At 39.8% G+C, this 22,514-nt stretch overlaps 1 protein-coding gene across 1 annotated transcript in view; it reads right to left on the bottom strand.

Moving 5' to 3' along the window:
- Positions 1–22,514, bottom strand: part of EFHC2 (EF-hand domain containing 2) — a 230,156-nt gene that overhangs the window by 89,983 nt on the left and 117,659 nt on the right. The window contains exons 8-11 of the mRNA XM_049871277.1: positions 16,542–16,707; positions 7,015–7,157; positions 4,169–4,365; positions 1,131–1,261 (exon numbers count right to left, since the gene is read on the bottom strand). Coding sequence (XP_049727234.1) covers positions 1,131–1,261; positions 4,169–4,365; positions 7,015–7,157; positions 16,542–16,707 — 637 coding nt within the window. The remainder of the gene's footprint in view (positions 1–1,130; positions 1,262–4,168; positions 4,366–7,014; positions 7,158–16,541; positions 16,708–22,514) is intronic.

Raw genomic sequence — 22,514 nt, 5'->3', positions numbered from 1 at the left:
AGAGAAAGTCCCCTTTGTCCTTCAGCCAAGATTTAATTTACATTCGCCTGAACACTCCATTCACTTTGTTTTCAGGGTTAGGGCTCTCACAACTGTACTAGAACCTGAATTTGAATTTCCCTGCGTTTCCGCTTTTTGGAAATTTGCCTAGGTCAGCCACTGGACAATCTCAGAATTCAGCTTTACCTTAGGGAAAATCTTTATTGTCCATGATTTCTTATAAGATTTCTAACTACTGTCACCATATTTTTTGAGATCCTACATTTTTAATGTCTTTCAAAATACATGTGTGTGTAAGCACACATGGATTGAATTGTATCCCCCCCCAAAAAAAAACATGTTGAAATTCTAACCCTGTACCTGTAAATATGATCCTGTCTGTAAGGTAAACTAGGTCATACCAAAATAAGGTTGGTCCTAAACCTAATCACTTCTGAGCTATAAAAAGAGCAGACTAGACACAAAGACACACACACAGGGAAAGACAGATGACATGTTCGGATAATCTACAAGCAAAGAAGTACTGGCAGCCACCAGAAACTAGGAGAGAGGCCCACAGAAGGAAGTGACATGGTTGAGACCCTGATTTGGACATCTAGCCTCTAGAACCGTGAGCAAATAAACGTCCTTTAAAGTCACCCACTTCAGTATTTCTATTCCAGCAGGACTAGGAAACTAGGACATCACCCTTTCTCTGACCCATCAGGAAAGTTTACACTCTTCCAACTTTAATCACGTTCCTAGGGAGATGTCCCTCTTTCGTTTCACAGAATTTAGAAGAGTGCTCCTAGCTGTATTTTTTCCCTCCTTTCTCACTCAGATGTTCCATTCCTGGTATTTTCCTGGTCCTTCAACACCATGATTCACAAGACAGTATGACCAACTGCCTTTTTATGCTTTTGTCTCTTGGTTCTCACCTATAAACTCCTTTCATATGCAAATGTACAAAATTTACTAGAGTATTAACAAGCAAAATGTGACCATAAAGTAATACAAATGCAATGAAATGTCAATCCCTAATAAAAAAAAAAAATAATAAAATAAAAAGCATGTATTAAATTATGTGAGAAGAAATTGTTCTTCTGTTTTTTGAGGGGAAAACAGATTACTGCTAGCAGAAGGCTGCTTACCTGAATGCATTATAATCCAGCACCTTTGTGAGCATAGAGTCAGCAGCTGTAAATGCCTGCTTGACCTCTCTGGATCTTGGTTTTGCTTCCTTCAGCTTTTCTAGGGCAAGTTCAATGTTGCTCAATGGAAACTGGAAGGGGGAGAGGAAAGGGGAGACATATTTAAACATGCCTGAGACTTACCGGGAGCCCTGATGGTGCAGTGGTTAAGAGCTCGGCTGCTAACCAAAAGGTCAGCAGTTCGAATCCACCAACTGCTACTTGGAAACCCTATGGGGCAGTTCTACTCTGTCCTATAACGTTGCTATGAGCCGAAATCAACTCCATGGCAACGAGTTTGGTTTATTTTATTTTATTTTTTGAGACTTAGGGAGCCCGATCTTTCTAATGTCCAGCAAAAGGCTTCACACTGTGAACCTGAAGCTACCTGGCATGTCTTTCCAAAGGGACCAACACTGTGAAGACATGACTAACTTGGGATCAGTTAAGGCTGGACAATGGTTGGCATCATCACAGGCCCCAGAGCAGAGAGAAATGAGTCCAAGGGACTGCAGGCCACAGGAATCAGCAAACAAGCCCTCTTTCCACCCTAGCTTCCTCCTCCAACCCTTGGACATTGTCCCAATATGCTGGGAGACCCTACAAGAGAGAATGAGAATTCAAATTGGATAAGCAGACTCCCATTTTCTCCAGCTATTTATAGTGAGCTCCTTAGAACTATTGGCCAGCAGGCGAGGCACTAATCATGGCAAGGTTGTATGTCGAAGACACATATACCACTGCAATCCCCTCACTTTCATCCCCGGGCTGCGCGCTACTCCTGTCCCCCACCTTGTGAGTAGGTGTTTAACTTAATAAACACACATCTTATTCAATCCAGTAAAGTGCAATGATGTAAATAATAACAGCTAAAAGATAAAAAATGAAAAGAACTGAATTTGAAAATAAAAACATTAATGGTAATTTAGTATGAAGCTCTCTCTCTTCTAGCAGAAAATGACCCAGGTGGTTCGGCACCTATCGCAATCCTCCATCCTCCCCACGCCCCCTCTTCTTGCATTTCCTTTTATCTATTTCCACGATAGGATCTATTACCTCTTTTTAAACAGCTCCTCAGACTGATATTAAAGAGTATGTGAATCTGTCTCTGCTCAGAATGTACTTGTTCAGAGTAGTTTTAAAATAATGCAGTTTTCATTTGGGATGCTGATACTAGATAATGTTCTGCCCTGCTTTTATCATTCTGAAGGGAGAAAAGCCCTTTATATCTTAAAAAAATATATATATATATATATATGTATATATATATATATATATATATATTCAGGCTCCATATATTTTATAGTAAGGTATAAGTTTGCTCTCTGTTTGGAAATAGAACCCTAATTTAAAATAGCTACACTGATTGAGCTTGCTATGGGCCACACATCACTAAGCACTTCACATGTATGATCACATGTAATCTTCCTGGCAACTCTATGAGATATGAACCATTATTACTCCCATTTTAAAGATGAGGAAATTGAAATTCAAAGATAATTTTCTAAGGTCCCTCAGTTAGTAAGCATAGAGTCAGGTTTCCAAACCAGTCCTGCTGACCTCCAGAAATCATTAACTGCCCTATTACTTAGCCTCTCACCTGAATTCAGTGTATTTTAATAGATACCAGATCACAGTTTTACAATAGCCTTAATTCCTAACATTAAAGATGGAGAGATGGTGAGGTAGGCATGGGGGGGGCACCGCCCAGGCCTCCCTACCAGAGAACCCACTGAGAATAGCATCGTTAGCCATTAGACTCCAGGTGCAGCATCTTGGGGATCCACAGAGAATTCATGCCAAGGCCAAGCTTTTTTCCCAAGCTGCTTCCAGCCAATAGTTGGGTACTAGAGCTGGGTCACTCCTGCCAGATGTGGGACTCCTCAGATGGGCAGCCTTTGCTCTGGGGCTCCACATTGGCCTGGCTGAGACTTTCTCAGAGCTGCACGGCAGCCTGAGGCTCTTCCTACCCAACCCTCCTTCCTTCCCCTTCTCCTTTCACAGGGGGCAGAACTGCATCATGGTCTGAAGGCTCTCCCTGCATACTCCTACTCTTTCTCCTCCTTTATCCTTCACAGGTATTTTCCCAATAAATCTTTCACATGTCTAATTCTACCTCGGTAACTCCTTCCCAGAGGATCCAAATTGACACAGATGATGTGATATACACAGACTGATCTTAGCAACTTAAGCCTGAGAACTTTATATATAAATGAGATGGCACTCTGCATGTATATAAATGGTACATAAATATTATTACTTACAGGTGAACTGTCCAAACAAATTTTTTCCAGATAGACATTCAAACTGTGGGCAACGATTCCCAAATAAACATGTTTGCACACTGAACTAAGCCACATTTAATATCAAGATTTTATCAATGTGTTATTTTTACTGAATAGCACTGCCATAATGGCACTTTTAGCAACAGTACCCATCTGCCATCTTACATCAAATAGAGCTTCAGGCCAAACTCTTTGAGCTCACTGTTGTCAATTTCTCCTTGTATTCTTATTTTGACCTCACATGGCTACTGTTATGGGAAGTTGCAACCACAGCAACTATTGGGTCCCCTTGGGGCTTCTGTTTGTTCAGGTCTTGGCCTTCTCTGTTGGCCTGTGCCAATTAACTGGGATGGCACAGTGTGTATCACCAGATTTTCTGCCTCTCCTACAGTCATTGAAATTCTTTCTGAAAATATTGTCAGCATCAGCAGAAAACCAAGGAAACTTGATTCAATGTGGGGCCTGCCTCCTGCCTGTGCCTGGAATCTGTGATGCTGGGCAGCGGAGAATCCAGCTTGTAAACAGAGTAGACAAGGACCTGGCCTCTGTGGCAAGGCCCCGGGGCCAAGTTGTGCTGATCCATTATTCATGCCCACATGTGCGAATGCACTATGTAAAACCTGTAGCAAGAGGAAGAAGAAAAGGCACTAGAGGAAGAAAAACAAAGTGCACAGTGCTGAGTGGCAAGTCGATAATTCCACAAAGGAACCTAACCTTATCTGAATTCTTCTCCATGTAACTTAAGGTATATTCATCAGCATTGAGCAAATGGAATATGTAGCCATTCACATTTACTCTAGCTCCAACGTACAGCTCCTCAGGCTGGATATATTCCGATAGTTCACTTTTAAAGACTTCTTGTCCAGGCCTCTTAACACGATCTCTTCGTAAGAACCTTCCACCAGTAAGTCCTATCAAAAAAAGAGAAAAGTTAATGAGTAGCATTTATTTTTAAGAAACAGTATGACTTGCCTTTATAGTTACTTCATCCTCAAACAAAGACTGTAACTTATCTGTGAACTCATATTGCCTATCATTCTTTTTTTAAATATTTTAATTGTGGTAACTATATACATGTATACATACAACAAACCGTTTGCCATTTCAACATTTTTTACATGCACAATTCAGAGAAATTAATTACATTCATCATGTTGTGCAACCATCCCCTCACTCTTAGACTTAAGAGAAGAATAAGGCAGTGGGTAAAGAAATAAGACTTCCTAGGGGAGTGTTAAATGCTACAGCTGCTAACCAAAGGGTTGGCAGTTCAAATCCGCCAGGTGTTCCTTGGAAACTCTATGGGGCACTTCTACTCTGGCCTATAGGGTCGCTGTGACTCGGAATCGACTCGGCAACATTGAGCATTGGGTTTGGGTAGGGGAGTCTGTTAAAGAAAGCCTTTTCTTTCCTCTCCCTACTCTCTCCCCAATCCAATAAGCACCTATCAGGTACACGCTACATGCCCAGAAGTATACTTGTAATGTGGAACAGCAGGAAGACACTCATCTGCAGAGCATGCTTGAACAGTACAAGTTAGAAAACTACTCACTTGAGCTTATTTCCACATATTTGTTCCAGATGATGTCTTATACTTAGTCTGACGTATAGATTAGGTATAAAATGTCTTACTTCTTCTGTAAGTGTTTGAAGATAACTATGGGAATTCCGTTAAGTCTTCCCCCCCAATAGGTAAATTATCTTTGATTCTTTTAGGAATGCCTCATATTTCTTACTTTCTAGAATTCTCACCATTTCATCTGCTTTCTCCTGGGTATTGTTTTTTAACCTCCTAAGTTAAACACAAGGATCTAGTATCTTCTGATATTGAACTGAAATTTATAGACCTATGAATATAAACTGATACACCAGATTAGCTTTTGTGGTCAGCTTCATCATACTCCTCCTACCACTTTCAGAAAACGTAAGTGGTAGAACGACATAGGCTCTGGAACCAAATAGAGCTGGATTCCATCCTGGCTTTGTCATTTGCTTCTTGGATAATCTTTAGGAGTTATTTGATCTCTCTGAACCTTTTGAACTCTCATTGGTAAAATGGGAATAAAACTTGTGGGGACCATAAAAATATGTCTCTCAGATTGTTTATTATGGGGAATATAATTGTATAATTGATGGAGGGTTCCAGCTGCTGCATTCTGAAATTCATCCCCAGGTTTGTGCTGAGGTCATGTTTCCCACAGGCTGTGCTGATAACAAATGATTGAGCAAGGCAAGATGGAAGCCTCTTCGACTAGTGACTTTGGTTCTAAGACTATCCATCAGCCTTGTAGAAACTTTCTTAGAATTTCATCACAGTCTAAGACCCCCCCCTCCTTCCTTCCCACGGCCTCTTCAAGCTCCTTCCACATTTTCCCTTACCAGCATTTTCCCAAATAAATCTCTTGCACATTTAATCCTGTCTTGGCATTTCCTTCTCAGAGGACCTGGACTTACACAAAATTTAACTTCATAAAGTTCTTATAAGGACAATAGTAGATACTCAGTAACGACTGCAGTTACTACTATGAAGTTCATAGTTGACTACCATCGCCCTTTGTTGCAATTTGCTTGGCCACATCTTCTCCATTCTAGATTTACAGAGTTTATTTTTCTTGACCTTTAAGAGTATGACGTCGTTATATTCATGCCTATTCAATTTCATATTTTAATATTTGATCCATTATACAAATCACTTTGGAGCCTGACTTAGTTATACAAATTATTCATTATTCATTGGTGGGCTGAGTGGCTCATACTAGCTCACGAGAGCTGATAAAGTTTCATGGATTTTGCAAGCTGGTTGTTAAACTGTCAGTAGCTTAACATTGGCCAAGATTGGGGTTTTACACCATGGAAAATAGCAAACGTTCCAAATCAGGACTTTTTTTTTTCCTTCAGAGAGGTAGTTTACCAGTGTACCATTGATTATTCTTCCCAAATTTGTGTATTCAGCACGCATAGTGTTAAGTGGGTTAGGACAAAGAACAGAGCTCTGTAGGTTCATAATTTGGTAAGTGAAAAATCAATGGCTCCCCTCAGACATGGCCACACTGCAGAGAGGCATTGTGTAGGCCTGTGTGCTAGAATCTTGGCAACAGTTTCAACAGACCAAAGGACCAGAGGAAGATGAGCCCTGAAAATTAAATGTTCATCTGGGATTCTTGTCTTAAAATCAAGCAAAAAAATTACAAGCAGGGCTATCAAGAATAGTCCTTGTCTCGCTGGCTGAGTGGAATTGGTGGCAGCTAGGTCATGATTTTAAAGCCCTTGGATTCCACAGAGGTGCCTCAGATGCCACAGAGGAAGGGGGATAGTGGCAAAAAGGAGATGCTCTGGGTTCCACAGGGCTAAGCCAACCAAAACTACCCTTGTTTTTACCATTTTATATGTTTGGATTTTCATTTAAGAGATCTTTGTAAAAATAACTCTGTTAGTTTAAAAAATTAAAAGCCACTATCTTAGATCACGTAGGCTATAAAGTTAGATCACAGTCTCTAATTTTAAAAATGAAGAAACAGTAAACGTTCCAAAGAAAATCCTATGAGAGGTATGTCTCTTACCTGAATTCCTGTCTGTAGGTTCAAACACTGACATTGTGTTATCACTGAGAAAATACGAAATAACGAACATCCTGTCCACATCAGCACATTTGTGTGTGATTAGTCTTGCAAAAAATCGAAGTGTATAGCTTATGTAGCCATAGCTAAATGGAAGAGAAATGAGGGTTATACCATTACACAAGTAATCTTCCACACATTATCTATGTAAGAAAACCTGCAAAAAGTATGCCACGGTCTTAAGATAGTAACATAAATTCTCCCAAGTGAAAGACCTCAACTGTCTCCTTATTAAGGGTCTAAGTCTATATACTGAGGATCTTTCTCAACTTATTAAAATATCTTGTATTCTTTTCCATGTCCTAGGTGTCCTAGGTAACACTGAGAAAATTTACCCAAAACAAATGCCATAAACACCTTTCTCATACTAGCTACATTCAAGGCTTGTTCTTTTCTAATCACAAGTCTAGTCCACAGTCACAATACTCATATCAGAAAGAAGCACAAGCAACTAGTCCTTGTCGCTGGAGTACCCCAGAGCGTGTGCTGTTCCCGTGCCTGAAGCCACCTTCCCCTTTCGCCAGTCACTTTCGCATGCCCATTTTTTCCCTTCCTTCTGGATGATATCCTCTCCTCTCTGAGTTCCCTGGATTCCCCCGTCTCCCCTCAAGAGCAAAATTGACTTTTTCAAATGCTCTAAAAAATATTATGGACCTGCCTTTTTTATAGCACTTCTCACCCATATTGTAAGAGGCCAAGGTCTGTTTTGCAAGGACAAGGACTGTGTCTTATTAACTAATGCCTACTGTAACACTTTGTAATTACAAGTACTCAATAAATGTTTGAAGAAAGTTGTTGTAAGATCTGTATAGATTAGAATCAATGCACAGCATCCTGTGTATGCATGAATAGAATAATCTGGTAGATTGAAGATGGGATCAAATTCTAGTTCCCAAAGTTGACTGCCTGGTCATGAAAGAAAGTAACTGCTGGTCTGTCAGCAGAAGCATGTCTGCTGATACTAGCCAGTGAAAAGAGGACTTAGCAACAAATAGCAGACCTAAGGTAGATCTTCAATAATCAAAATCATTACCCCAGGGAGGTTCACAGTAAAATAAACCATATTCATCACTTCCCTGATACAACTCTAAGGAGAGAAGTCCCCATTGGCAGACTCTACCATGTTGAAATTCATTTTGGAAAATGTTCACTGGAAAGCGATGGGGAAAACAAAAGCAAAAACAGACAAGTATTTTTGATTTGCAAAGGTAAAAAGCACTTTTCTCTGCCCCTTTCTTGATTGTTCAAGGAAGCAGGGCTGAAAGAGCATGGTCTCAAGATTCCCAGCTTGAGTCCTCATGGGACATGAAGAACAGCAATTTCGAAAGCTAGCCCCAGGGAACCAGTTGCCGTTGAGTGGATTCCGACTCAGGGCGACCCCATGTGTTTCAGAGTAGATCTGTGCCCCATAGGGTTTTCAATGAATACTTTTTCAGAAGTAAATCATCAGACTTTTCTTCCAAGGCACCTCTTGGTGGACTTGAACCTCCAATCTTTGGGTTAGTACCCCAGAGCATTAACTGTATGACCCAGGAGCTCCAGCCCCAGGGAAGCCCAGGCAAAAAAAAAAAAAAAAAAAAAAGCCAGATCTCCATAGCTCTGTTGTCTTAGTTCTGAGTTTCTCAGGCCTCAGAGAGACCTCATACAGTGCTGGGGACAGCTCTACCTAGTCTACCATCTTCTCCAACATATAATTGGATTTGTAAGTAATGAAAAGATTTGGTAGCCCGCTCTTATGAAAGATTCATAAGTTTACAGATGCCTGAAATATCACTGAAACAACTGAATTGAGGTCTAACCTCAGGCCAAATGAATACTACTGCAAATGTAACTTCTTAGAACTTATATAAATTTATAACCATATATGTTATATGTAAATTTTTACATGTTTCATCCACCATGTTTTAGCCTAATTTTAGTGTTATGGAGATCTTGGCAACCAAAAATATAGTCTACCTAAATAAAATCTTTAGGCTAGTAGCTCACAAACTTTAGGGTGACTTTTATAAGTCACCTGGGGAGCTGGTTAAATCAACAGAATCCAGAGTCCCACCCCTAGAGATATGGATTCAGTGGTTAGCCTGTATCTTCCTGCATTTTTAATACGTACCCCAGGAGTTTCTGATGAGGTCATCCCCAGAACACACTTTGAGAAACACTGCAAGTGTCTTGAGATATTTCCTTGACTAGTAAAGTAATTAACAAACTCCTCTAAACACTCTTTTCATCACAATACTCCCAGCACTCAAAAAATGTCAGCAGTTTTCCGGCTTCCAACTGTACCACCTATACTACTCAGTCTGGCTTTCGAGGCTATTAATAGGTCGAACCGCACATACATACAGCTGTTTTTCATGATCACCTATAACATATCCTTCTGCTCAAGTCACGCCAGCCACTTCATTTACAGCCCCATACTCTGCTCCTTTCTGCTTCCAGATCTTCACTTGGTGTCATCTCTCCCCCAGGGCATACCTCATCTTGCCCTTTGCCTGTCCAGAGTCTTGTCCACCCATTTGAGCACCAAAGAGTAGAACTCTCCTTTACCATGGCTGCCCTACTCAGATCTCCTGCACCTACTATGTCACACCCAATTTAGCCCTGTATAGACTTATACTCTTGGCTGGTCTATTTTGTTTTATTTAGCTTGGTTTAGTAATGTGTTTATTCCCATTTTCCCCCCAAAATTATAAATATCTAGGGCTAGAGCCATGTCTTAATTTTTTCTACACATAGCCCAGAGTTATCTAAACTCACTTTCTCTAATTCCTCTCCTTTCAGTCTTTCTTAAACCCACTTCCTTTAGATCTGCTCCACCTAAACTGCTCTTGTCAAGGTAATGCTGATCTTCACAATGCCAATTCCAATGGGTAATTCTTAGTCCACTTCTAACTTGACCAATTACACAATTGGCACAAATAATCACACCTTCTTCCATAACGCTCCTATTCACTTGGCTTTCATGACCCCATGTTCTTTAGGTTTTGCTCCTACCTCCCTGGTTGCTGCTTTTCAGTCTCCTCTGTTGGTTCCTCCTCTTTTACCCAACCTCTTCACTTGGGGTATCCGAGGGCTTATTCCTTGGTAATCCTCCTATGTATATTCACTTCCTTGGTGATTTCACCCATACAAGGCTTTAATGCAATTTAATATCATTGCTTTAAATACCTTCTATATGCTATTGACTTCCAAATTTCTATCTCTAGCTCAGACCTTGCTCCTGAAGCCCAGACTCATATATCCAACTTTCTCCTCAATATCTACACTGGATATCTAATAAAAACCCAGTAAAACATCTCAAAACTTATTCCAAAACTGAACTTCTGCTCTTGTCACCAAACCTACTCTACCTGCAGTCTTCTCATCTTAGTGGATGGCAATTCCATCCTTCCAGCTGCTCAGGGCAAAACCTTGGGGGTCATCCTTGACTGCTCAATTAGTTCATACCTCATATCCAGCCTCTCAGGAAATCCTATTGGCTCTACCTTCAAAATATTTCCAGAAACTATGACTTCCCATTACTTCCACTGCACTCACCCAGATGCAAGCCACCATAACTTTTCTTCTATACCACTGCAGTAGCCTCTTAACTGGTCTTAACTTCCACCATTGCCCTTCTACAGTCTATTGGCAACACTGTGTCTGGAGTGATTCTTTTAAAATGTTAATCAGATGAAGCTACTCCTCTGCTAAAATCTCCCAATGGCTACCCTTATCACTGAAGATCAAAAGAATCCTTATAATGGCCTATAAGGCCCTATGTGATCTGAACTCCCATTCACTTCCTTATTTCATCTCTGTCTACTCTGTCCCTTACTCAGCTACTCTATCCATCTTGGCTACCTTGCTGTTCCTCACACATCCCACGCATGCTCCTTGCTCTGGGTCTCTGCACTGACTGTTCCTTCTGCCTGGATCACGCTTCCCTTCCTCAGTAACATCTATCCCAAACATATTATTTAAAATGAAAGCCTGTGTTCCTCATCCCCAACCCCCAGTTTGCCTTTCTTTTTTTTCATAACAACTTAATACCTTCTTTATTTTTCCACAGTACTTGAAATCTTTTATATACGATAAGATATAAGATATTATCTTTATTGTTTACTGTCTGCCTCTCTCAACTAGAATGTAAGTTCTATGAAGGTAGGGCTTTGTGTCCATTTTGTTCAATGATGTATCCCAAGCATCTAGATCACTGATTGACACACATTAGGTACTCAGTAAATATTTGTTAAACAAGAAAATGAATGGCTTGCCCAGGGTTATCTACCTACTGGAAACCTCGAGCCTTAAGCTGCAATATTGAAGGATTCTATGGGCAAAAAAACTGAATGGCTCAGGAAGCATCAAAACAAGATGAAAGGAATACACAAAAAAAAAAAAATTTTTTTTTTTTATATCAAAAAGAACTGGTCGATATTCAACCATTTCAGGAGGTAGTATACAATCAAGAACTGATGGTACTGAAGGAAGAAGTACAAGCTGCACTGAAGGCACTGGCAAAAAAACAAGGCTTCAGGAACTGACAGAATACCAATTGAGACGTTTCAACAAATGGATACAATGATGGAAGCGTTCATTCATCTATACAAAGCTACCTGGCCAATTGACTGGAAGATATATATATATAGGTGCCCATTCCAAAGAAAGGTGATCCAATGGGATGTGGAAATTATCAAACAGTATCATTAATATCACACACAAGTAAAAATTACGCTGAAAATAACTGAAAAACAGTTGCAGCAGTACCTTGAGAGGGAACTGCCAGAAATTTAAGCCAGATTCAGAGGAAGACATGGAATGAGGGATATCATTGCTAATGTCAGATAAATCTTAGCTGAAAGCAGAGAATACCAGAAGGATGTTTACCTAGGTTTCACTGACTATGCAAAGGCATTTGACCGTGTGGATCGTAACAAATAATGGATAACAGTGCAAAGAATGGGAATTCCAGAACACTTAATTGTGCTCATGAGGAACCTGTACATAGACCAAGAGGCAGTCATTCAAATGGAACAAGGGGATACTGTGTGATCTAAAATTAGGAAAGGTGTGCATCAGGGTTATAACCTTTCACCATACTTATTCAATCTGTATGGGCAAATATTTAAAAAAAAACATTGCTGAGCAAATAGTCTGAGCAGCTAGACTATACGAAGAACATGGCATCAGGATTGGATGAAGACTCATTAACAACCTGCGATATGCAGATGACATAACCTTGCTTGCTGAAAGTGAACAGGACTTGAAGCATTTACTGATGAAGATCAAAGACTACAGCCTTCAGTATGGATTACACTTTTAACATAAAGAAAACAAAAATCCTCACAACTGAACCAATAAGCAACATCATGATAAAACCCAAAAACCAAACCCATTGCCGTCGAGTCGATTCCAACTCATAGCGACCCTAGAGGACAGAGTAGAACTGCCCCATAGAGTTTCAAGGAGCGGCTGGAAGATTTGAACTGTCGACCTCTTGGTTAGCAGCCGTAGCGCTTAACCACTATGTCACCGGGGCTTCCAACATTATGATAAGTGGAGAAAATACTGAAGTTGTCAGGATTTCATATTACTTGGATCCACAACCAATGCCCACGGAATAAGCAGTCAAGAAATCAAATGATGCATTGAGCAAATCTGCTGCAAAAGACCTCTCTAAAATGTTAAAAGGCAAATATGTCACCTTAAGCACTAAGGTGCTTTCAATCGCCTCATGCATGCAAAAACCGGACAGTGAATAAGGAAGAACGAAGAAGAATTGATGCCTTTGAATTATGCTGTTGGCAAAGAACACTGAATATGCCACGGACTGCCAGAAGGATGAACACATTTGTCTTGAAAGAAGTACAGCCAGAATGCTCCTTAGAAGGGAGAATGGTAAGACTTTGTCTCACGTACTTTGGACATGTTATGAGGAGGGACCAGTCCCTGGAGAAGGGCATCATGCTTGGTAAAGTAGAGAGTGAGGGAAGAAAAATCAATCCCCCTCAACGAGATGGATTGATACAACGTGCTCAAACATAGCAACGATTATGAGGATGGAACAGGACCAGGCAGTGCTTTGTTCTGTTGTACACAGGATCACTACGAGTTAGAACTGACTCGATGGCGCCTAATGACAACAATAGAATCTTGTGGTTGGTAGCGATATGAAGTGCTATTTTTCTGGATGGTAAAAACAAATAAATAAAAAGGAAAAAATGACTTATGGGGATAGCACATGGATAATGTCTGAAACAAATCAGAGATTAAGATTATACTATGAACTTCTGTATGTTATATGGCTATTAATAGTACAAGTCTGAGATAATAATCTTCCAGGTGGGAAGTCTTCTGTTTCTTTTAGCCATCACTAAGAATTGGGAAAATGAGTGTTTATTCTATTTACTCACTTATTCATCCATTCCCTCCCTCATTGGACAAAATATTCATTGAGCCTCAAGTATATAGAAAGCACTGTTCTAGCTCTAGAAACCCTGGTGGCGTAGTGGTTAAGTGCTACAGCTGCTAACCAAAAAGATCAGTAGTTCAAATTAACCAAGCACTCCTTGGAAACTCTATAGGGCAGTTCTACTCTGTCCTACAGGATCGCTGTAAGTTGGAATCAACTTGACGGCAATGGGTTTGGTTTTGGTTTGGGTTTGGTTCTAGCTCTAGGGAAGCAATACGGCCAGACCCTGACCTCAAGGAGCTCTTGGTCTAGGGGGTGCCCATATTACTTAACTGAATAATTACTATACAATGTGGTGATTTCAGTTTCTGTGGCAAGAAGGGTGAACTCCAGAAATCAGACTTCCCTGGGTTCAAATCCTAATTCAACCAAAAATTAATTGTGTGATCTTTGGCAAGTTATATAGTCTCTCTGTGCCTCAGTTTCCTTGTGTGAAGAATGGATACAATAATAATTATCTACTTCACAAGGTTGTTTTGAGAATCAAATGAGATGAAGTACCATATGGTAATTATCACACGGTCCACTAATTACTCTTATTAGACATATGATCAGCAGAGTATTTGAGCACACAAAAGAAAAAGTAACTAATTCAGATATTATTCAGGTTCTCCTAAGTCACACTAGACAATCTCCTCAGCAGGCCACCACCATGATACTTACCCAGACGATACAGAAAGTCTTCATGTGCATCAAAAACCTCATATGCTTTAATTTGAAACTATTCCCCCCAGGGACTCATGGTAAAACAGTGTTATCCTCACACAATAATTAAAAAAAAAAAATTAAGAACCAATATATAATCAATATATAGCATGTAGAATGTCATGTCTCAATTCACAGTTTATTTGCATTAAGTAGCTATTCTTCATATGCTTTGTGAGATCATTTTTCTCACGTTCTCGCAGTTTTTAAACCTTGGTTATTCAAATTCATGTATAAGTCTCCAGCTGAATGTGCCTGTTACCATAGAAACAAGGTCACTGTGTAGGAGGAGCCTGAGGGAAGTACATTCCTGGCACAGAACGAGCAAGTGGACAGGAAGAAATGAAATTAGAGATGTCCGTGCCTAGAGTGCCGTCCTGCCTCCATGACAGTATGACAAGGACATAGAATGCTATCTATAATCAGTGTTCTGTGGGCAAGTTTACACAATGGGTTCCAGAAGCAACACCCTGGATAATAGTTCATCTTGTTTGCTTCTAAGAAAAATTCCTTCTCATTTTATAATAGGGACATTCTTCCTGCCCACCTCAAGGTGAATGCCCTTAACAACCCTAGTTAGTAAAAAGTATCCATCAAAAGTCCTGCCCTGGAACCTCATAATAAATAGTGTTATCCATGAGGGAGAATGGAGTACAAGTTGATGTGTCTCTTACATGATCTAAATCAGTGGTTCTGAAGCACTAGTGTACATCAGAATCACCTGGAGGGTGTTCAAGCACAGAATGCTGGGTGTCACCTACAGAGTCTCTGACTAAGTAGGTCTGGGGTGGAGGACCCTGGTTGCACAGTGGTTAAGCGCTCGGCTGCTAACCGAAAGGTCAGTGGTTTGAACCCACCAGCTACTCCATGGAGAAAGCAGTGGCAGTCTGCTTTCCATAAAGGTTTACAGCCTTGGAAACCCTATGGGGCAGAACTACAACTAGTGTTTTTTGGTAGGTCTGGGGTAAAGTACAGCAACGAGCATTTCTAACGAGCCCCCAAGTGATGCTGATGCTTCTGGTTTGGGGAATCACACTTTGAGTAGCATCGATTCTAAAACTTAAAAATAAAACTAAAATCCTTAACAATAAAGGATTGTTTATTGGAAGACAAAGGACATTATGTCATGACCAAAAAAATCCCTTTAGACATTCTGTACAACTCTCAATAATAATATATGTTCATCATTTTTAAAGCTACATAAGAATTACTGCTCTTTCTACTTCAAAATGTTCAATAGCATCTCACGCCACTAAATTTTATCAAATTCAGGATGCCATGTTTTTCTTCTTCTAGTCTTATTACATTTTCCCTTAATCATTTTTCTCCCCCAGGTTCTCTTGACCCATTATCTCCCTCACACAGGGCTTCAATTTTCAGCCGCATCCTGTTCAAACATCTGCAATACTGCCCCACCACTTCCCTCTCCAATTCTTTCTCCAGGGTCTGCTCTCTCTGCAGAAGCAATGTAGCCATCGGCCATGCCCACATTCTAGCTGCATGATTCAGGGACAGATTTTTCCTCACATATGTTAGAAATACTTTTGAGAGTCCATCTTTTGAAATTATATTCAGCCATGTGAGCAATCTGTGGTTACTAAACTCAACCAAACCTCTCAAAACAACACTTCTAATTGCCAAATAACTTTTGGAAAACAGCTATAAATCACTGAAACCTCTATACCAAGGGTTGGCAAACTATGACCTGTGGGCCAAATCTGGCCCACCACCTGTTTTTGTATGGCCTGTAAACTAAGAAAGGTTTTTACATTTTTCAATGATTGAAAAAAATCAAAAGAAAAATAATACTTTGTGATATGTAGAAATTGCATGAAATTCAAATGTCAGTGTCCATAAATAGTTTTATTGGACCGTCGTTACACATTTGTTTACATACTATCTCTGGCTGCTTCCTCGCTATAACAGCAGAGTTGAGCAGTTGTGAACAGAGACTTTATGGCCCGCAAAGACTAAAATATTTACTATCTGGTCCTTTAAGAGAGAGTTTGCTAAGCCCTGCTCAAAACCATTTCCTAAGGACAACCTTGAGGGACACATATGGGAGAGGCCACCTACATTGGGTATAATAAGGCTTTAGGGGTCTGCAGATAACACTTATTCAAATAAGCACTCATGTAAAAACCTGTTGATACTTGCACACTAATCACCTTTGTTAAAAAGCTCTAACAATGTTTCCCTGGATTGGGAATTAGATGAGGTGAGCGATAATCTGCTTTGTCACAAGGACTGTATTATAAACCCAAACCCATTTAGGAAAGATTAGACTACAATCATGGTTCCCTTCAAGCACCTGTCTTTTTCCACCAACTTCCTGAAGTCCCTCCGATAAGGTGTGGGCCTGAGACCAATGCAGGAGCGGAGAGAATCCTCTTCAGAACCAAAGCCGGTATAAGGTGGAAATTTCCTTTCTATTTTTGGAGGAGGTGGAGGCTTGCATGGAATGGAGGTAAAGTTCTCTGTAACAAAACAAAGGCAAACTAAACATCAATATTTTTTTTTTTTGCCCTATTATGGCTGTTTTGAAAGGTCTGTTATGTTTTCAAGATGAACATGGAGATCTTTGTAGGCTATTTTAAATTCTGTCAGATAAAACACTGCAAAATCCTGTGAGAGTAGGTTCAATCATGTTTACAGAAAAACACAGAATTCACTCATTCAATAATCACCACTAGTTCAAAACAAAAAAAAGGAACTGTCTGTGTCGAGTAAGTAAACATTTGTCTTTTGTCATCACATCCTCATTTCTGAATATTTTTTGTTCTTCCCTGATTTTTCCAATGATGCGAAAATTCAAACTTGAAACTTTATGCCACCCATTCCACATTTTAACCTGTAATTTAGTCCTCTCCTATCTTCAGTAAACACTCACTAGTAGAATTCCTTTCCAAATAGGACCGAATCCTGACTATTTCACATTTACCCTTCCTCATGGAATCTGTCTTCTCTCCCTGTGCACACTACCCCTTCTTTTCTTCCAACTCAACTCTAGGCTGTGTCACTTCACTATCTAGTTTAAAAAAAAAAAAAGATCTTTCTTCTCATCAAGCCCTGCTCCAGGTTGCTCGTGTTACTGCCAATGAAAAGGCTGCAATTGTACTAAAAGGTGATAGAACAAAATCTTTCAAAATAGCCGCCTGCCTACCACCTCAAAGGGATAGTAGGCTAATTAATGCTAAATGATAAATACCATTGATTGTATTTATTTAATTATCTTTTATTGACTCATTATCCTTTACTTACAGGAAGGAGGGATGGAGAGAGCTGACGGCATATTTGTAATGGCCTAGGAGCTTTTAGGTGCTCGTTTGTGAGGCTGTATATCTCCAAGATACGAGTATGCTCACCACAGCAAATAACATGTTGACCTGACCTACCCAAGTCACTGTGTTTGCCCCACCACAAATGGCGAAGAATATGCCTGGATCTTCATTGTTCACAATAGCAAAAAGATGGAAACAACCTAGATGCCCATCAACAGATGAATGGATAAACAAACTATGGTATATACACACAATGGAGTACTACTCAATGATAAAGAACAATGATGAATCTGCAAAGCATCTCACAACATGGATTAATCTCGAGGGTATTATGCCGAGTGAAATAAGTCAATCACAAAAGGACAAATATTGTATGAGACCACTACTATGAAAACATTTACATGAAAAAAGAAACAATCTTTGATGGTTATGAGGGAGGGTAGGGTAAAAAAAAAAAACACTAAATAGACAATAGATAAGTGGTAACCTTGGTGAAGGGTAAGACAGTACACAATATGGGGAAGCCAGCACAACTTGTAAAGGCAAGGTCACGGAAGCTCCATAGACACATCCAAACTCTCCGAGGGGCTGAATTACTGTGATGGGGGCTGTGGGGACCATGGTCTCGGGGAGCATCCAGCTCAATTGGCATTTAAAAAAATAATAAAGAATATGTTCTACATTCCACTTTGTTGAGTAGCATCTGGGGTCTTAAAAGCCTGTGAGTGGCCATCTAAGATATTCCACTGGTCTCATCCCTTTGGAAGCAAGAGAGAATGAAGAAAACTAAAGACACAAGGGAAAGATTAGTCCAAAGGACTAATGGACCACAACTACCATGGCCTCCACCAGTCAGAGTCCAGTACAACTAGATGGTGCCTGGCTACCACCACTGACTGTTCTGACAAGGATCACAATAGCAAGTCTCAGACAGAACTGGAGAAAAATGTAGAACAAAATTCTAACTCCAAAGAAAGACCAGACTTACTGGCCTAACAGAGACTAGAGAAAACCTGAGAGTATGCCCCCCAGACACCCTTTTAGCTCAATAATGAAGTCACTACCGAGGTTCACCTTCAGCCAAAGATTAGACAGGCCCATAAAACAAAACGAGACTAAAGGGGCACACTAGCTCAGGGGCAAGGACGAGACGGCAGGAGGGAACAGGAAAGCTGGTAATAGGGAACCCAAGGTTGAGAAGGGACAGCGTTGACATGTCATGGGGTTGTTAACCAATGTCATAAAACAATATGTGTATTAACTGTTCAATGAGAAACTAGTTTGTTTTGTAAACCTTCATCTAAAGTACAATAATAATAAAAAGAAAGATGCCTGGATCGTTCCTAAAACCAAATCAAACAAAACAAAAAACATGGAATCCACTTTCTACTTCTTCCCAGGCTTCGAGTATACCATAGGTGTTTCCATTCAGGGATGAAAGGAATTCCATGGAAGCAAATATTTCCTTTTCCATTTGCCATCATTCTATAAGAGAAAATGTGCATTAATTTGTCATCCAAGGCAAATTAACTCTTTAAAAATAGAGGGTTTTTTTTGCTGAGTTATCAAAAGGTTAAGGATTTGAAGCCGTTTCTAACTCTGATTTGGAAACATTTTCAGCTTTCACATTTCCTCAGACAATCTAGTAGCCTATGTGCCTCCTAAGTATAATTCCCAAAAGAATATTTTTCGATCCTAACAGAAACTGCTCACGGAAGCCATGTTGGCAAAGAGAGTGCCATCAAGTATTTCTCATTGGCTCAGGAAAGGGGGCAGCCAATCTTTCAGGAAACAACTAGAGTGGGGTGCCTCTCCTGGGGCTATTTTTATGGGTATTAAAAAGAAGATAAGGCCAAATCTTAGAATTAAGAAGAATTGCAGTAGACTCTATCATTGCTGTTACATCAAACACACGACTGATTGGTACCTTGATTTAAAGGAGAGGATCGTAGAGGTGGCAGGGGGAGTTCTAGGAGATTAGAAAATTGGGGCATGATCAGTGTCTTACAACAGGAAACATATACATACAACTACACACACTAATCTGAGCAGTCCAACCAAAACAGGGTACATATTGAACTGCAAAGTAATTAAGAATCCATTATATGCCTTCAGAAAAATTACAGGTTTTGTAACAGTTGTTTTCTCAACTGGTAAACTCTTGCAATGGTGGTTAGGTAACAAAAGAACCAATTTAGAGCTTTCCTCTGCACCCACAGTGCCATCTAGTGTATTAAAGCCGAATACTGTTCCACCCCATTATGCCTGGCTTTTACGCTACCACATATATCTTTCTGGATATGCTGGTTCAGGATCCAACTTTAAATCTCATTTCTCTAGGTAATACATACGCATTCACAAAGCTTTCAACACACACCTAAATGAAAAGTTTCATATCTCATATTTCAGATGTTCAAAAACATTTCTTTCATAAATAAAAAAGTATGCATTTTTGTGCAAAGCATCTTCCCAAATGTCTTTTTAAACTAGCATTCTGGTAGATTCTGAGACACATCTGTCTTTCAAATGCTTCGATTCCTCTAATTCCAAGGGATTTGCAAAAACATATATACTGAAAGTTTATCCACAATTAACTGGATTTAGATTCCAAGTTTATAGAGAGATGTTACATTTTACAAAGGAGTCATAATGCTCCTTCATGGAGATTTATTGTTTGCCATCTCAGTTGGAAGCACTACTGAGAAAAGCCTTCAATTATCTCAAAGCTGATCTCTTATGTTCTACTAAACCAGAGATGAACCTAGGTTTTGTGAAGCTAGTATAATTTGGGGAAGCTCTTTAAGATCAAGAATGCCAACTTATCAAGACAAAATTAGGCACAGGGCCTTGGACTGGGGCCCCTGCAAAGGGAAATCACTGAAGCTTAAGCTTCATTAACTTCAAGGTAGATCTACCTCTGCTTGTACCCAGGACACAGGTAAAATGATTTTGGCAGGATATGTCATTTTGGGGTCAAATAATTCATCAATCACATAGTGTTAGAGCTAGAAAATACTTAAGAATCATCTACTCCTCGACCTTTTTCATTTCATAGGTGAGGAAAAAGAGAGGCAAAATCGTTAGGTCCATCAAGGCCATGAGGTGAGACCAGAAGCCAATTCTACCCCTCTTGCTGCAACTTGAAGTGAAAAACTTGCTCAAATGATCATTAAGCACTCATCTTGGATGTTCATGAATTTTAGGACCAGATGAATTATAAAGAAAATTAAAATGTCAGAAATAACTGTATCTGAGTAACATTTTTTTTTTTAAGTAACATCAGGAAACCCTGATAGCATAGTGGTTAAGAGCTACAGCGCTACAGCTGCTAACCAAAATGTCGGCAGTTCAAATCAACCAGTCATTCTTTGGAAGCCCTATGGAGCAGTTCTACTCTGTCCTGTAGGGTCGCTAGGAGTCGGAATCGACTCAACAGCAATGTTTTGTTTTGTTTTAAGTAACTAACATTAAGTGTATTAATTTAACTTTACAAAAAAATCAGGAAAAGTAAATGGAAAGATTATCAGAGAATACTGATTCAGCACCCCTATCATGGTGGCACAGTGGTTAAAGTGATGGACTGCTAACCAAAAGGTCAGCGGTTCAAAACCACCGGCAGCTCTGTGGGAGCAAGATGTGGCAGTCTGCTTCCATAGAAACCCTGTGGGGTCGCTGTGAGTCAGAATTGACTCAGTGGCAGTGAGTTTGGTATGGTTTATCATGGATATAATTTCTAGTCAGTAGTTACATTAAGTACACTATTGTTACTCGAGAAAAGTTGTGAACCACCACACCACCAGGACTCCCTTGTGTAATAATAACAAAAACCAAACCCACTGTCATGGAGTCGATTCTGACTCAAAGTGACCCCGCAGGAAAGAGCAGAACTGCCCCATAGGGTTTCCAAGGTTGTAACCTTCACAGAAGCAGACTGCCACATCTTTCTCTCAAGGAGCGGCTGGTGGGTCTGAACGACCAACCTTTCGGTTCATGGCCATGCGCTTTAACCACTGCAACACCATGGCTCCTTGTGTAATAGTAAAACGAAAACCAAACTTATTGCTGTCCAGCTGATTCTGATTTGTAGTGACCCTACAGAACAGAGGAGAACTGCCCCACAGGTTTTCTAAGGCTATAATCTTTATGAAAGCAGACTCCCACATCTTCCTCCCATGGAACAGCTCGTGGGTTCAAACCACCAATCTCGCGGTTAATAGCTGAGTGCTTAAGCACTGTGCCACCAGGGCTCCTTAGTGTATAATAACAGTGCCTGTTAAATGGGATATTATATGTTATGTGAAATATAAAGGGTCAATGTGACTATGAAATGCATCATAATTCTATAACTGCATAATTTCTGTAAATGCACAAACTACATTTTTTTAGACTGAGAAAAGAAGTGAACAGAAAGAAACTAAGCACTAGGGCTCAATTTAAATAGACCTGAGGGCATCTGAATCTGATGCATTTACCCAGAGATGGGCTAGATCTGGCATGCACCAGTGAATTCACACTTCCTCTGCAAGTTCCCTGCAAAACCCGTTCAGACATTAGCAATATATCATGTCTCTCCAGCACTACATACATTCATTTTCCCAAATGCAACTTTTATGCTCTTAAAATCAAGCTGACAGACAAACATCAACCAAATGTTCGGCTTTAGGTTGAAAGGATCATATCGTATGATACTTTGGAATCTTCACTATATCCTTTATATTAAGGTAATCTTTCAGTAGGACACAACTAAATGTTTTCAATGACCCATCATTTTATATATATATAGAGAGAGAGATTTTCAAATTTTCAAGTCTACACTAAAGATTTGTTGATTACAAACAGATATCTATACTCATTAATTTTTTAAATTAATTTTTATTGTGTTTTAAGTGAAAGTTTACAAATCAGGTTAGTCTCTCATACAAAAATTTACATAGACTTTGCCATACACTCCTAATTGCTCTTTCTCTAATGAGATAGCACAGATCTTCTCTCCACTCTCTCGC

The sequence above is a fragment of the Elephas maximus genome, chromosome X, assembly GCF_024166365.1.
Source record: "Elephas maximus indicus isolate mEleMax1 chromosome X, mEleMax1 primary haplotype, whole genome shotgun sequence".
NCBI classification, from domain to species: domain Eukaryota; kingdom Metazoa; phylum Chordata; class Mammalia; order Proboscidea; family Elephantidae; genus Elephas; species Elephas maximus.
Note: the sequence above shows the minus strand (reverse complement) of the source record. Positions and strands in the feature narration are given on the sequence as shown.